Here is a 14,992-nt window from a genome sequence, read left to right on the forward strand (position 1 = left end):
CATTAATTTGTGAGACAAGGTCGTCTTTTCATATGTAAATTAGACTACAGACAGCATTACAGAATCGCGCTCTCTGCTAATAATTCATTCCGATGCCACAAGCAATTACATGATTCATTAAGATTTATTAAATACACTATCTGACAAACTCGATAACCGACGCATTAGTATAAAAAAAACCACTTGAGCAATTTCATGAATTCGTCCCTTGTGGCCACTAATTGTTTATCAATATTGCTTCAGTAGTGCAGTTTACCACACAAGCAAACATTGAACAACCGTTTTCAAATCAAATGGAAATTTTTCAACAAAACACATCCATAACAGGCTAAATTACAGATACCATAAACCTGCCAAGGACAAAGCCTTTGTTGTGGCTTCCTCCACCCACATATATTTTTCATCCAGCACCTGTTTATTCACGCCTGAGTGACCACGCGCTTTTATCCTATGCCACGCCCCCGTTTACCCAGTCTAAGATGCCTTATTTAATAAAACTATATAATCGAGGCCACGCCTCGCCGACCAGCATTCAGCGCAATTCAACAATGATGAATAGTAATTCAACCACGGTATCGTTATAATTGCAATAAAACACTCTTGTTTACGTTTCTTTTCAAAATTGATCTTTTCTCTTGCGCTTTGACCTCCCTTTGTAGCGTGGTTCTGTCATGACGGAACTCTGTACCCAGAGATGTGAAGCGCGACCAACTTAATATTAGATTAATACAATAGTGACTGCACGTGGTTCAGTGCTGCCCAGGAATGGCGCACGCAACGGTGTTTCGCAACGCTCCATTTCGTCATTCAGTCCCATTGTTTTAGTCCATGACTCAGAACAGAATATTTCCATAGATTTGTGGTTCTGAATACAATTAGAACAATAGTCCCGTCCATTACTTTGTCATTGATTTAATTTTTAAGTAATGTATTCTCAATCATTTAAATGTGTACGGAACTAGACAATGGTGAAATTAACAAAACATAAGGCTCGCAATTAAACTAATGTAAAATTGATGATAGTCGAAAAAAAAATAATATATCCTTAATTAATTAGTGTCCATGTGATTCAATATCATTGGTAACAGAAACTAAATGAAAAATTTTCATCTTACATGCACATCAACATAAGAATGCACGTGATATCTAAATAAGTCGTAATGTAATGTGAGAAACCCGAACCTACGTTTTTGCTAACATCGAAGTTCCGTAAACGAGAAATCACGTTTTGAACAATGCCATTTCATTGTATAACGATCAATATGTACCGTGATGTCCAGTTGTAAACTTGTGTACCTTTATATGTGAAAATTATAAACACATATGAAATTAAGGTGGATATTTACCTTGATAAATGCCCGAATCAAACTTCACATAAAACAGGATTTACACATGACTTAGATGTCAGAGAAGAATCACAAATTACAAAGGAGAGTATTCCGTGACGTTGTCGTTTCTAAGTGTTGAATATTTAAAAGGATACCTTTACAAAATACAACGATTGCAGGTTTAAAGAGCATGTTGATAAGACAAAAAACAATAAAACAGCAGCTGTGTTCAGTGTAGCATTTGTCTATCAACTGATATATTTCAACATCTGTAACGTATCCCAACCATCATGGTGTTTGTGTGATAAAAGCTCATAAATTAACCCAGTGAGTTATAGCTTTATAACCCCCTGTAGTTAACTTTCATTAGCACTGATGTGATCGGGAGAATACACCATATTTACTTGCTTGCCTTGGAACCATAAACCAACGTTCATGTGCTCGTGGCGTCCGCAACGAATTTGCTTTATGGGTTTAAAATCTACCTTGACAAATTTGAGTATGAGATTAACGGAAAGGTGAAGGTAAAAACGTTACAGGATTCGTTTGGATAATCCCCCTTGAGGGAAAAACGGCCCAGGTGTCGCCTCGCACGAACGCACGCGCGGATGATTGACAGCTTGAAATAAAGAGCCTGCCGTGACGGGGTAGTCACATCGATTTTTTCATAGACGCTGCATATTCATATTTAATTTTCATTTTCAACAATGAGTGAGTTTGTTTCGTTCGTCAGAACAAGTTGGGTCAATTTAAACAAGCACTGTCGCGCGCTGCCAGCGTACTGAGTATAATGGTTTCTCATTCATCGCGTTGCTCAGCCAATGAGCGAGTTGTGATCAATACTCGCAGCGCATGTCAGTCTTCAGTACGAGATAGGCTTCAGAATAGCACATGCTCGCTAGACTGTGTGGATGGAGAATGGTCGTAGAGCGTTGAAAGACACACGCCCGTTTGTGGACGAGTATACGTGGTCACGCTGCCCTATCGGTAACAGATACCTGGGTATTCTTCCACAGAGGTCACGTGCTTACAGGTAACCAGATGGCAATGTCGCGTTTGTAACGACATGATAGACAGAACAGGGGAATTGACGAGGGAGGAATAGTTCCATATCCTCGAAGCTGAACGGGTTTATTCTTGGATTCTTAATTGGATTTGGCTTTGCAGTCAGCATCTTTACCTGGATTTTGTACCTGATTTTACCTGAAAGATGAGACGCGACGTATGAGTCACTGGTGAGTCGACGATTCCAAGACTTGAAAACATGCACGCGTAAGCAATGCCTGGGGAGGATGGACGACCCACAGTCCAGTGATGGGGATTCAGACGCGGAGCACCCCCGCCAACCCCTGGACCCTTGTTATAGGTGTGAGAAGCGAGTGTACCCAGTTGAGAGGGTGGATGTCGGGGTGCTTTTTCATCGTCGGTGCTTCCGTTGTCGTGTATGTGGACTGCAGCTAACGTTACGGACGTTTCACTGGGATCAGGAGAATCAGCCTGATGTTTACTGTAACGCTCACGTTCCCAAACACGTCGCCAAAATTGACAAGGATTCTGTTGGAATTAAATCAGCATTAAACGCCCCGAAACGAGGAACAAACACCAGCGACCAGGTAGGCTTGTTTTGAGACACAACTCACTGTATATAACCTTGCTATATATCTAATTCACTCACTAGAATATATACATCTTCGCCATGATAAAATGATCCCTCAGATTCGTTCACACAGAATACCAGAACCACGTGGTCTGGTAGAAAAAATAATTGATTTATTACATGGCGGAATAGCAGCACATGATTGGAAATGTCCGTGCAGGCTTGTGGAGGTTACGTAATGATTACATCACATGTCACGCGGTCCTGTATTCTTGATGAACAACATCTTGATGGTATATAACGGTACCATATGATACCATTCCACTGTGACGTCATACATGTATATTTAATATACAAGGCTCGTAGTTCGATGACAGTCCCTGTTTTCATCAACACGATATCCCAATTCAGGATCAACGTTACCCACTACAAACAGACCTCGATCTCATTATCTGATATCTTAAGGACACCTAATTGAGATAATACCCACGTCGTGTAACAACCGGCCCCGTGTCCCTTTGTTACGTCGAGTACACTTGAAACTGACACCTATTGAACACCAAGCAGTCGACAGGAAACCCTTATCCCGAAGTGACCTCTAACACTATCGACCAGTTCAATCAGCCATATCATGTCAGAGCCACAATCGATACCCATGCATTAATCACAAAACCCTGTTTACATACCTTAAACCTTCGATATGCCACTAAATCACTTGAAGTTTTACTATAAAATATCTTCAATATGTCCGACGATACCATCATGCGTTTATTTGTTGAGAGAGCTTATCCTGTGAGGAAAACTTACAGTATGCTCTGGGTCGAAGTTGGTACATTGCGATGAGGTTGTGACAGTATGTTTTGTTTTGTTTTTTATTGATTGTTTTGCCGTGACCTTGCTGAGAGCGTTTTATTTAAAACCAATGAGTCATAGATACACTACATACAGTGTACGTCACCACACAAAAAAACACATAAACAATAACGCCATCGCATGATACAGACATCTGTTCCTGTGGCCTATTGCATACAGAAAAGTCATAATATAATATCTAGAAACAACACAAACATTTTAATTTATCTTGAAGTGTTGGTGGTATAAATTCAATTTCTTCAACAATGTCAGCATATTTCACTTTGACACTTCAAATGTTTATCTCACAGGGGACATACGAAATACGTATACTTCATCGTATCTTTAAACAGATACATCAACAACGGTGATACTTAAAACGCATTTTCTATCTAATGCTCCGTCCTCCGGGAACATACCATAGAGGCAGTGAGAATGGGGTTATTAAACGCTTGTGATAGAGGTATATGATTCATGGTTTAATAACTAAATACATACTAACTGATGGTACTATAGACTATGTTACCAGTATAATCAATGAGGCATGTTCATTAATCACAAACATATGCGTAAACAGTGAGGTCAGAGAGGTGACTGTTATTCCCCAGGTTGTCGTGTATTGCGCTGGATCACCACCTGGTCCAGTCACAGACTGGTTCCACACTCATGCTACGACAGGCGCAGAAAATGTACAGCACCATACGGCTGTGGTAAATGTACTGTGATTCCATGCAGTAAATATTTTGAATGTGTGGCTTTTCGCGATATTTGGATCATCTTCCAGCCATGTCACTCTGCTTCACATACCCGATGGCTGTCACCGCTGCCCCATTGCAATGAATGACGTATTAAGGAGACATACCTACGACACATACGTCTGTCGTAAACCGCCCCTCTTGGCACGTCTTTTATGAACCATTTAATCACTCACGTGGCGAACTTGTACACCAGACTGCGAACGACTACAACGTCTTTGTGTAACACGTCCGAGCTGTATATAGGTGGCGGTAATGAGTGTTAGCGACAACGTGGCTGCAACAGACGCTGTTTTTTATGTCGTTCCAGTTGTGTCCGTCAGTTCCACAAGGGCCATTCTTTTGCCTCATCTCGTCTTTTGTGTCTTTGATCTGGGAATTACTGTCATCTCAGACCGGCTTCAAAATTGATTTTTATCCCGTCAGTATTTCCTCAATGCTGTGTTATAGAACACTGACTTGCATTCATCTCAGACATGTGTGTTATTATGGGGAGGAGAGGGGAGCGTTGTTCTACTTCAGGGGTAGTCTCTCACTAGTGGAGGACGGATAGTTAGCCAGATGGGGCTCAGAGCATCTGTCTGAACACACGGGGACGCCAGGCAGAGTCGCCCGAGGGGACGCAGGACCGGAATAGACCTTAGACTTAAACGTCATCAGTATGATGAAATATGTAATCAGATTAACAAGCCACATAATGGGTGATACAATATGCAATCTAGTCTGCCGTGCAGACCTTGAAGCAAATATATCCAAGAAAGCCCACACGTCTAAAAAATGTGGCCACTCTAGATTCCCTTAGCTTTCTGAAAATGAAGAAAGTTCAGGGCTCCATTTCATTATATTATCTTTTCTTTTACTTTTTTTCAGTAAAATATGTTTATTTCAGAGACTAATTAGTTAGTGTATATGCAATCCAGTTAACCACTTACTGCTCAGAGTACCATATGACATGATATATAAACGCGGTACATGCACGAGCTCCGTGTGAGTTGAGTTTTACGCCGCATCCAGCAATATTCCAGCCATATGGCGGTGGTCTGTAAATAATCGAGTCTGGACCAGACAATCCAGTGATCAACAACATGAGCATCGATCAGCGCCATTGGGAACCGATGACATGTGTCAACCAAGTCAGCGAGCCTGACCACCCGATCCCGTTAGTCGCCTCTTACAAAAAGCATAGTCGCCGTTTATAGCAAGCATGGGTTGCTGAAGACCTATTCTACCCCGGACTTTCACGGGTCAGCTACATGTAGGATGGCATGGCATCAGAAACGATATTTTCTATAATATGGTCTTTGATGGTATATACGCGAGGTACATGTCGGATGACAGTATATTATCGGATGATATGGTGTATCAGCGAGCCATGTGTGGATTAACATGGTGTCTTTGCCAGCTACTCATGGGATATAACATGGTGTATTAGCAAGCTACTTGTATGATAACATGATAACATCACTCCAGATGTCGCAATTGACACGCTATATCCAATCTCTTTCGTTGTTGTCGCCAGTGACGGAGATATGAATTACAATCGCTCCTCGACTGATCCTTACACGGTGCTGTGTTTAACCCGCAGATAACTTGACCACTTGTTGTCGTCTCAGTACTCCACCTGGTTTGATGATTCAACTGCGAATATGATCGAGTGTGTTTCCTCCTCTGTGTGACATAACACACGTAATGATTATGCACAGACTGAACCTCGTCTGTAGGGAATGCCGATCGGTCGTGTCCGGCTTTTATGTTATTTCCTGTTTGCACTTGAAACCCGGATCGTGCCGACCACGTTTGTCTGTGTGACAGCAGATAGCAGGAGTTCAGTTTACCCAATACATTAGCTGAACAATTTAAAGATGTCAGCGAGCCAATAATCGTAATGGGCTTGAGAGTGATTCGTGAATAAGCGTTGTATCGTGATTGTAGACTTTGACTCATCTGTATCACTCTCGGCATCATCAGCATACACAAACTATGTTGTCAGGTGGTTATCGAGACCTTGAACATTCTATCTCCAGTTGTCGCTACAGACCCCGACACTAAACCCCATGCCCTGTTTCACAACCCACCATGCTTTATCCCGAACCGTGGCAACTCGACAACCAACGCTATCCCCACGGCGCCAACCCCACTGAACCAGATACGCTGCAACTCTACATCATCAACAACATAGGAAACTGTCTTCTAGAGACGGTAACAGTGGCGGCAGCAGTGTCATATCCACATACACATCTTTGTATTCTTTAGCAACCTCATCCACTTTCGGGACTGTGAGGTAGCCTAGGGGTTAAAGCGGCCGCTCGTCACGCTGAAGGTACGGGTTCGATTCCCGACATGGGTACAGTGTGTGAGGCCCATTTCTGGTGTCCCCAGTCCTGATATTCTTGGAATAGTGCGAAGAAAGGCGTAAAACTGAACTCACTCACTCGTTGAATCATCTAGACTGAATGGGTCGGTGGTGCCCCAACCGTCTAAAGCGCTATAATTGGCCATGCTTTCCTGAAAACTATGTTCACACTAATTTTGCCACATATGCTCACTCACTCACCAGAATATTGAGTGTTATCTGAGAAAAAACCTATCGGCAATCTAACAAAATCGTGTTAAAATCTTCGCCTCTAATACATCTGATAATTCCTCACGTGCAGGTGAGGCCAGGTAATTGGTAGCCTAATTGGTCACCCGTCATTGATACCTTCAGACATCCATCCGTCGGTCACCTGACTTAAGTAAACACACGGCCACAGAGAGGTTTTTAGTCTCACAATGACACCAAATCAATACCTGTCCAGTCAATTTAGTTGTAAACCTTTCTTTGTCCACTGACCGCTTGGTGAGTGATCTACATCCAAGATTAAGGACGCCGTCTCGACACAGAAAGACGAGACTCTTGTATTGATTGTAAGGGTCTCTACACAGCGTATGACACGTTGATGGACGTGTCCGTCTCGTCCTGAGAGGAGGGACAGACTTGAAACTACTCCCTATTTCCTTAAAGCCCCATCCTAAGAGTCTAGAGAACATTGTTTAACCTTCCGATTACATTCATTGCACGCTTCACCCATACTCAACATCCGGGTCTGTGAATACCCGTTACATACGCTTATACCCGTTATTGTGGTTTCATCAGATGAGGAGTTGAGACATACACCATCATCTTTCATGATGTTGACGAGCCGTGGTAGAACTGGAATACAATAGCCAGTTCACGAAAGTACCGTTACTAACTCTCCACGCCCCGAAGGTGAGCAACTTCTCCATGTTTTATAGTAAAGAGCAGGTTACGTGTTCACGCTGCTGCATTATGTCACTGGGTTAGCACGACTGTATCTGTCAAGACAAAGCCGTCCTTATGGATCAAGGTCTTCATCACATCTAGGTCACACGTCCAACAGGTTCGAACAACATTCGTGTCGCCTTCCATCACAGTTCTGCTTCATCGTCACCCTCCGATTTATCCAAATTTCCGTTTGAAATCCAGACTCCATCAGTGTCCTGTTCCAGCACGTGGTCCCATGGTCCCAGTCCGTCCCTTTGTTATCGTCTGCCATAAACCACGACACACTCATTTACCACCGATATTATTACCGGTTTGGAAAATGAGCAGACAACGGAAATCGGATGGCAGACGACACTTCATCAACGCGGGAAACGCCATTTTCACCTGACGTTACTTGCGTGTGAGCACGTGCTGTATTGTCACAGCCCAGGGTTTAACGCGGAGTATTTTTGATCATCGTGTGGCTAGTGGTTTCTGACAAAGAAGTGTAAATCAGGAATTCAATGAAGCATAGGATCACCACTCAGCAAGGCGATAACAGCTTCACGGTGTTCTGGAGGTGTTGTATTTCCACACAACTGTGAAAGCCCACGCAACGTACGTGGGATTGGAGTGAGAGAGGCGTTCTGTTCTCTGGCGCAAAGTTAGCCGTCGAACCAACTCAGCCACCGCGACTTCCGCATATTTTCGTGGAAATCACGGTGGCTGAGCGGGTCAGGCGGCTGACTTTGTGAGCGGGCTATTAGGTGCCTGACTCTGAAGGAGTGGGTTGGAATCCCTGATTGGACTCACCCCAACAAAATTATTAGAGTCTGACCTTTACTGAATTAGTGTAATCCCAAATATAACGTTTGTTATACCATGCTGATGATTACTGCAATATGTGAGTGAGTTTGATTTTACGCCGCATTCTGCAATACAACGGCAATTGACACCACATCTGAGTCAAATACGACACCCACAACAGGATCGTGACTACAACATTACGCCAACACTTCATCCACCATCACCAAAGATGTTTAGAAGTTGGTGTAGAAATACAAGACACCTGTGCAAGAACTGACCCAGAAACGTTGTGAAAAATAGATCAGGAAGTTGTTATCCACAACATTTGTCTTGTATCACCACCAATATTACATTGTCAACCATCTTTGACACTACCACAACCACCACCACCACCACCACCACCACTATTACTACTACATTCGTAAGACCACTATTGCCACCCAATCCCCCGTTCCCGTAGAGGTCCTGAATAGACGTTTCCTTACAACTACTAACACACCACAGAATACACCATACCAATACACCACACCATACCACACTACTACTGCTGCTACTGCTACCACTATTGCTGCTGCTGCTACTACAACTGATGTTGCTACTACTATTACTACTACTACTACTCCTGCTGCTGCTGCTGCTACTACTACTACTACTACTACTACCACTTGCAACGTGACCCATGAAGGTCACGGGGTAGAATAGGCCTTCAGCAACCCATGCTTGTCGTAAGAAGCGACTAACGGGATCGGGTGGTCAGGCTCGCTGACTTGGTTGACACATGTCATCGGTTCCCAATGGCGCTGATCGATGCTCATGTTGTTGAACACTGGATTGTCTGGTCCAGACTGGATTATTTACATGCCGCCGCCATATAGCTGGAATATTGCTGAGTGTGGCGTAAAACTAAACTCACTCACTCACTAACTCACTTCTAACGGACGTGGCACTGCCACTGCTAGAACAACCTCAAGAGACCTGGGCAGCGTGTATATAACTTCTATTCATCTCGTACAATGGTTCCTTTTCCACGTCCGGTATACGTGTTACTAGTCTGCCATAGCTTCTTCGGAATATTACTGTATATACGCCTTAAACACCCCGTCATTCTTAAGTAACTGGCCACTTCACGACGCATGTGCTCGCTGGTACGGCGATACTGTCCTATATAAGTAACGTGACATACACCACTGTCTCCAGAATTGAGGATGGCGATACTCCGTCAGTGACGAAGGACGCCAAGAACGTGATATTCCTGTTTACTTCGGCTTCGACAACAGCAACGCAATACCTTGCAAATACATTCGATATCGATCAGCAATTGGCATGCCCTCGTTAACCTGCGTGGGGGAGTGGATGAATCACAAAGCGTCACGCGCGGTGATGGCGTCATGTACGATATATGTATCATCACAACAACATGGTAGACCGTCGTGGGCTGCCTTCTGTATGAACACATTGCATACTCTGGGACAGCAGTCTATAGCACGTTGGTTCCAGTGACAAACTCATTGATTCCCACCTTACGGGTTAGTAAGTTCGTGTGTCCTGACAACAAACTCGATTCAATCTGTCACACACTGTAGTGTCAGCAAGTGTAATCTCTGTGACAGTTACGCTCCTTGTGACGGGATCCGATAAGCGGGGTGCGAATACAGACGAAAGGGTGACTGGGTTGTGGGTAGCCTGGTGGTTAACGCGATTGCTCGCTACCAAGACTACTCAAGTTTGATTCCTGACATAGGTACCCCGTGATAAGCCCATTTCTCGTGTCTCCAAAATATTGATATAAGTGGAGTAAAACTATATTCACTTACTTATGTTATCATACAGTTGTAACAGAAACTGACCGTACTGACGACATGGTATACGTTCCGACAGTATCCATACGCGTGCCCTAATTAATCCTCCAAGACTGTTCTGCTGCTGAATACGACCCCGACGTATCTAGTGCTTATGTTCAGTTCCATCTAATAACGCTGAGTTAGTCACAGTGTGTGACGTTGCTGATTGTCACGTCAGCTCGATGACTGCAGGCATGTTACCACAGGTCTGTTGTTTTACAGGATCGATCTCTCGCAGGCAATCGCGATGGGTGTTAAATGTCTTCTCGTCCCGTACACTAGCATTAATTTAATTAAACGTCTGCTAAAGATTTGTTTATTTACCTATGTATGTTGTTGTCGTTGTTGTCGGATGTTACCGACAGCGATATACTGAATCTGTAACAGGTGCGTTGTGGTACCCTGGTGGTTTAAGAGTTCGCTCGTCGGGTTAGATTCACCACGTGGGTACAATAAGTGAGGACCATTTCTGGTGTCCCCTCACTGATATTGCTGGAATATTGCTAAAAGCGGCGTAAAACCACTCATTCACTCACCGTTTGGGGTGGTGGGGTAGCCTAATGGTTAAAGCGTCCGTTCGTCACGATAAAGAAGCGAGTTCGATTCCTCACATGGGTACAACGTGTGAAGCCCATTCCCGGTGTCCCTGGCCTTTATACTACTGGAGAGGCGTAAGACCATACTCACTCACTATCTGTAACGCATCGGCTTTATAGGTAATGGCGTCATAACCAGCCAGACTGGTGACTGATATCGTGAGCGCCTCGTGGATGTTGATCATGCTATCAACCAGTGGTTTGACGGCCCAGGCTTAAACACAGGTGTTCCCAAACCCACCGTTACTCTGTATCGACAATCACTGTCATTAGACGAAAATCAAGTAACAAAAGGACAACTACACGAAAACAAAGTTTAAACTATAAATTTAACATATAAAAATATTTTACAAAAAAGACGTTTAAGGTGCTAATTAATTCTACCCATGAAATAACATAATGTGACACTTTATACTGCTAACGTGATGATCTCATCCTCTAACACTGACATACATGAGGAGGTGGCAAATATTGGGTCGCACAAACACAAACACGCACCTCAATCACAGCAAGGTAAACAGAATTCACTTCCATAAGAAACATGCAACACACTCTACTTTACATCTAGTATATAAATGTACACAGAAACACTCACAACCCTAAATTCATCTGTTAAAGAAACCGGTTGTATCTCTTATAACAACAGTTAGGAAAGCAGGCCGAGCCGGTATACTGACAAAAGCTAGCTTTCTACTCGTAGTGATTCACATGCATTTGACATGGGTTATATATAGCAAAGACTGTTTTTCAGGTCTTAAGAATGTTCAAGGTATTAAGTTACCCTCACGTGTCGATCGACTTACTTTAAAGCCTAGTGCATTGTCAACAGATATACAGGTTATACAAGGCTATAAGTGAGCGAGTTTAGTTTCATGCAGATTTTAGCAATATTCCAGCAATACCATGGCGGTGGGCACCAGAAATGGGCTCCACACACTGTACCCATGTGGGGAATCGAACCCGGGTCTTCAGTGTGACGAGCGAACGCATTAACCACTAGACTACCTACCTCTTCATGCACGTATCTGGCGAAAGAAGGAATTAATTGAGGCAACCCTGTTGATTTCTTGTATGTGTTACACCCACACCTAATCCGGTTGTTAAAAGGGCGCACTACGGTTAATTTTAACATCGTTTCTGCAGTATGTCGGTCTTGAGGTATGAGGGACAAGTACACTGAAAACTGTACGTTCTTGGCGTAGTGATATGTACTGGCAAATGTACATATCCTAAAACCCGCGAAGATCCGGGTTACAATTGATCTGGAGGTGACCCATACTTGTCGTAAGAGGCGAATAACGAGATCGGGTGGTCACTCTCGCTGACTTTGAAAACACATCGTGAACGAGCCACAGTGCAACACCTGTGCCATTCTATAGGTATGATTAAATATAACACCTGACACTTATTACAGACCATGTTCGTGATTATCACGTCGGAAAGGCACGATTAAGACATAACAAAAGGTTAAAGGTTATTTCCCTTGATTGCCAGTTTACCTGAATGTGTCGAGGTTCACACAGGTACAATGACAATGTCAACATTCGTCGCGACAACGGACTCGCGTTTTCAAGTAGGTCTATCCTAGGGTTGAGTCGTATTTCAGGCAGCTGTCTTCTTAACTCAAACCGACACTGGTATCCACGCACAGGTCGTAAACTGTCTGTCGTTTGACGGCGTGTAGGTCCCAGTGTTTGGACATATTTTGGTGTTAAAGGACGTGTGTTAGGTCATCACCTTGACTCAGCCTGGACTTATAACGGTTCTGGGTCGCCGTAACGGTTTACTGATGTCAGTATGACCTTTGGAATCAATACACGAGACGTGATTGTTGTGGGAATGCAAGGCTGGTGGGTGTGTATGTTTCTAGGTTGTATTCAGGCGAGCTGTTTGATGTTTTCAAATCTTGGTTTTCATTTCCTGGTTGCGTGAGATGACGTGGAATTTGTGTTGACGTCGTGTTGAGGCTTATTTAGCTCATATGCTAACATGCATTCGCCACTTGTAAATGGTTGACTGAACTGATTCGCACCTTGCCGGTTTGGGCTAGATAGACACAAGTATAATTTAATTTTAAAAAAAACCCGAAAAAACATTGGCACGCTGGCGCTTGTCTAATTTATTAGAAACATCAAACTCACACTGTCGACAAATATGCGGTATGTTGCGGGTGAACGTTTATGGTGCCAGTCGAAAGAGATATGTCTTCTCAGTGCCGAGCACCAGGCACGGTAGCAACAAGTACCATCTGCTAACGTATTATGTCGTGACGTGGCTGATCGAACCACCGAACTTCGATCTGTCCGGGACGACGGCCTATCCAGTATACACGTACAGCTAAAACATTTTTCACTTGACCTCACCAAGGAGGTAAACGAGAACAGCGTTAAATGAACGGGAGCACCTCCCAAAACGCACCTTTGTCATCAGACGGTTACCTTACGACCTGCAGTGCCGCAAGACGTTTCCTTACACCTGCCGACTTCCTTTGTGAGAGTTCCTGGCCAGCGTTCACTCACAAACCCCTGACAGATCGATGACAGACGAGATGCGTATTGCACGTGCATACTTGTAAGTGCTTTTGTCTCATTGATAGGGTGGGAGATTCGGGGCGTTTGTGAATGGCTCGATCAAGACACAGTCGAAACTTGTATTAGTTCCTGTTATGTGTTCAATGAAACATTGATCCAAGTATTGATATCTATGGTGTAAATGTATACATATGATTGATGATAACAGTTTTATCGCCCTAGCATCACGCTCGTCGTCCATATGAATAAACGCCTGTATGTATGAGGTAAAATAATGTCGCCATGATGTATTATACCAACTGTGATCATCACCGTCAACTGGTTGATGTATACATCCCCGCATCAGCTATTTTGTATATGGTATGTTCTGCTATAGAATAACTCGGTCATGCTGTTTGGACACCGAGGAGCATGTCGTTCAGTAATTATATATATCCTTCAGCTTCATATTGTGTTTACTTGGTAAGCCCACAACAAACATAGTGAAGTGTTACAGTCAGACGACAGCGCGTCTGTCTTTTTTTTCACAGTATTTTGTTCAAAGTTGTTGCGTGTAAATTTAAGTGTCTTGAAATTGTTATGGACCTGATATTGGACCTTTGTTTCGTTTGAACTTAATTCCACCAGAGACCACACGACTTAGAGATTAGTGTCCATTTGCAAATTCGTCTCCCAAACCAAATATAACTGTATCACATAAAAGACCATTATGTTTAGATGTGGTTGAACATTACCCCTCAATGTGAGTCAGCGCGGGACTCAACCCACCCCCGGCCTAGATATCCTAATACGGGAGCGTCGAGTTATTACTGGGATCTTAAGATCAAAGACCCGCATTAGCAGACGACAATTAAACAATTCGCGGGAAAATTATATTGATGGACCATTAGCATTGGGCAGAACCAAAGGGCAGACTTGTGGGGGTGGGGTGCACGGGTAGAGGGGTGGGTTCACAAACTGATACATTGAGAAGTAACCATGGTCAGGTAAATGATACAATCTGAAATTCCGTCTTTTAACGGGGGAAACAACCACTTAATTCAGGTTTTAATCATTAGATGTAGACTTATTAACACTTGTATAACCATTACAAGAGAAGTACTATGAAATCAACCTAGTAGCGCATTCCTAGGTTTTGACAACCAAAGCCACCCTACTTTGAAACATTCGGAACACAATACCATTATGAACGCGAAACAGCATTAGTATTTGTCTCGTTCTCCCGCCTGTACACCCACCACCCCCACCACCACCCTCTACCCTTCACACACACACCTTCAAACACGCGCTCACATACAACACATAATATGAGTGTTTGACTTCCACCCTATACCCCCTTTGCCCTACCCGCCCCCCTCCCCCAACCACGTAATCAAACCCACCCCCTACCGCAACCCATCAGACAGGGGACGGCGGACGT

At 43.6% G+C, this 14,992-nt stretch overlaps 1 protein-coding gene across 1 annotated transcript in view; it reads left to right on the plus strand.

Annotated features, from left to right (window-relative positions):
* Positions 1-2,169: 2,169 nt before the first annotated feature.
* The window catches only part of LOC137280071 (hillarin-like), a 77,649-nt gene continuing 64,826 nt past the window's right edge, over positions 2,170-14,992 (plus strand). Inside the window, exon 1 of the mRNA XM_067811858.1 lies at positions 2,170-2,941. Coding sequence (XP_067667959.1) covers positions 2,621-2,941 — 321 coding nt within the window. The 5' untranslated portion in view covers positions 2,170-2,620. The remainder of the gene's footprint in view (positions 2,942-14,992) is intronic.

The sequence above is a fragment of the Haliotis asinina genome, chromosome 1, assembly GCF_037392515.1.
Source record: "Haliotis asinina isolate JCU_RB_2024 chromosome 1, JCU_Hal_asi_v2, whole genome shotgun sequence".
Classification (NCBI taxonomy): Eukaryota; Metazoa; Mollusca; class Gastropoda; order Lepetellida; family Haliotidae; genus Haliotis; species Haliotis asinina.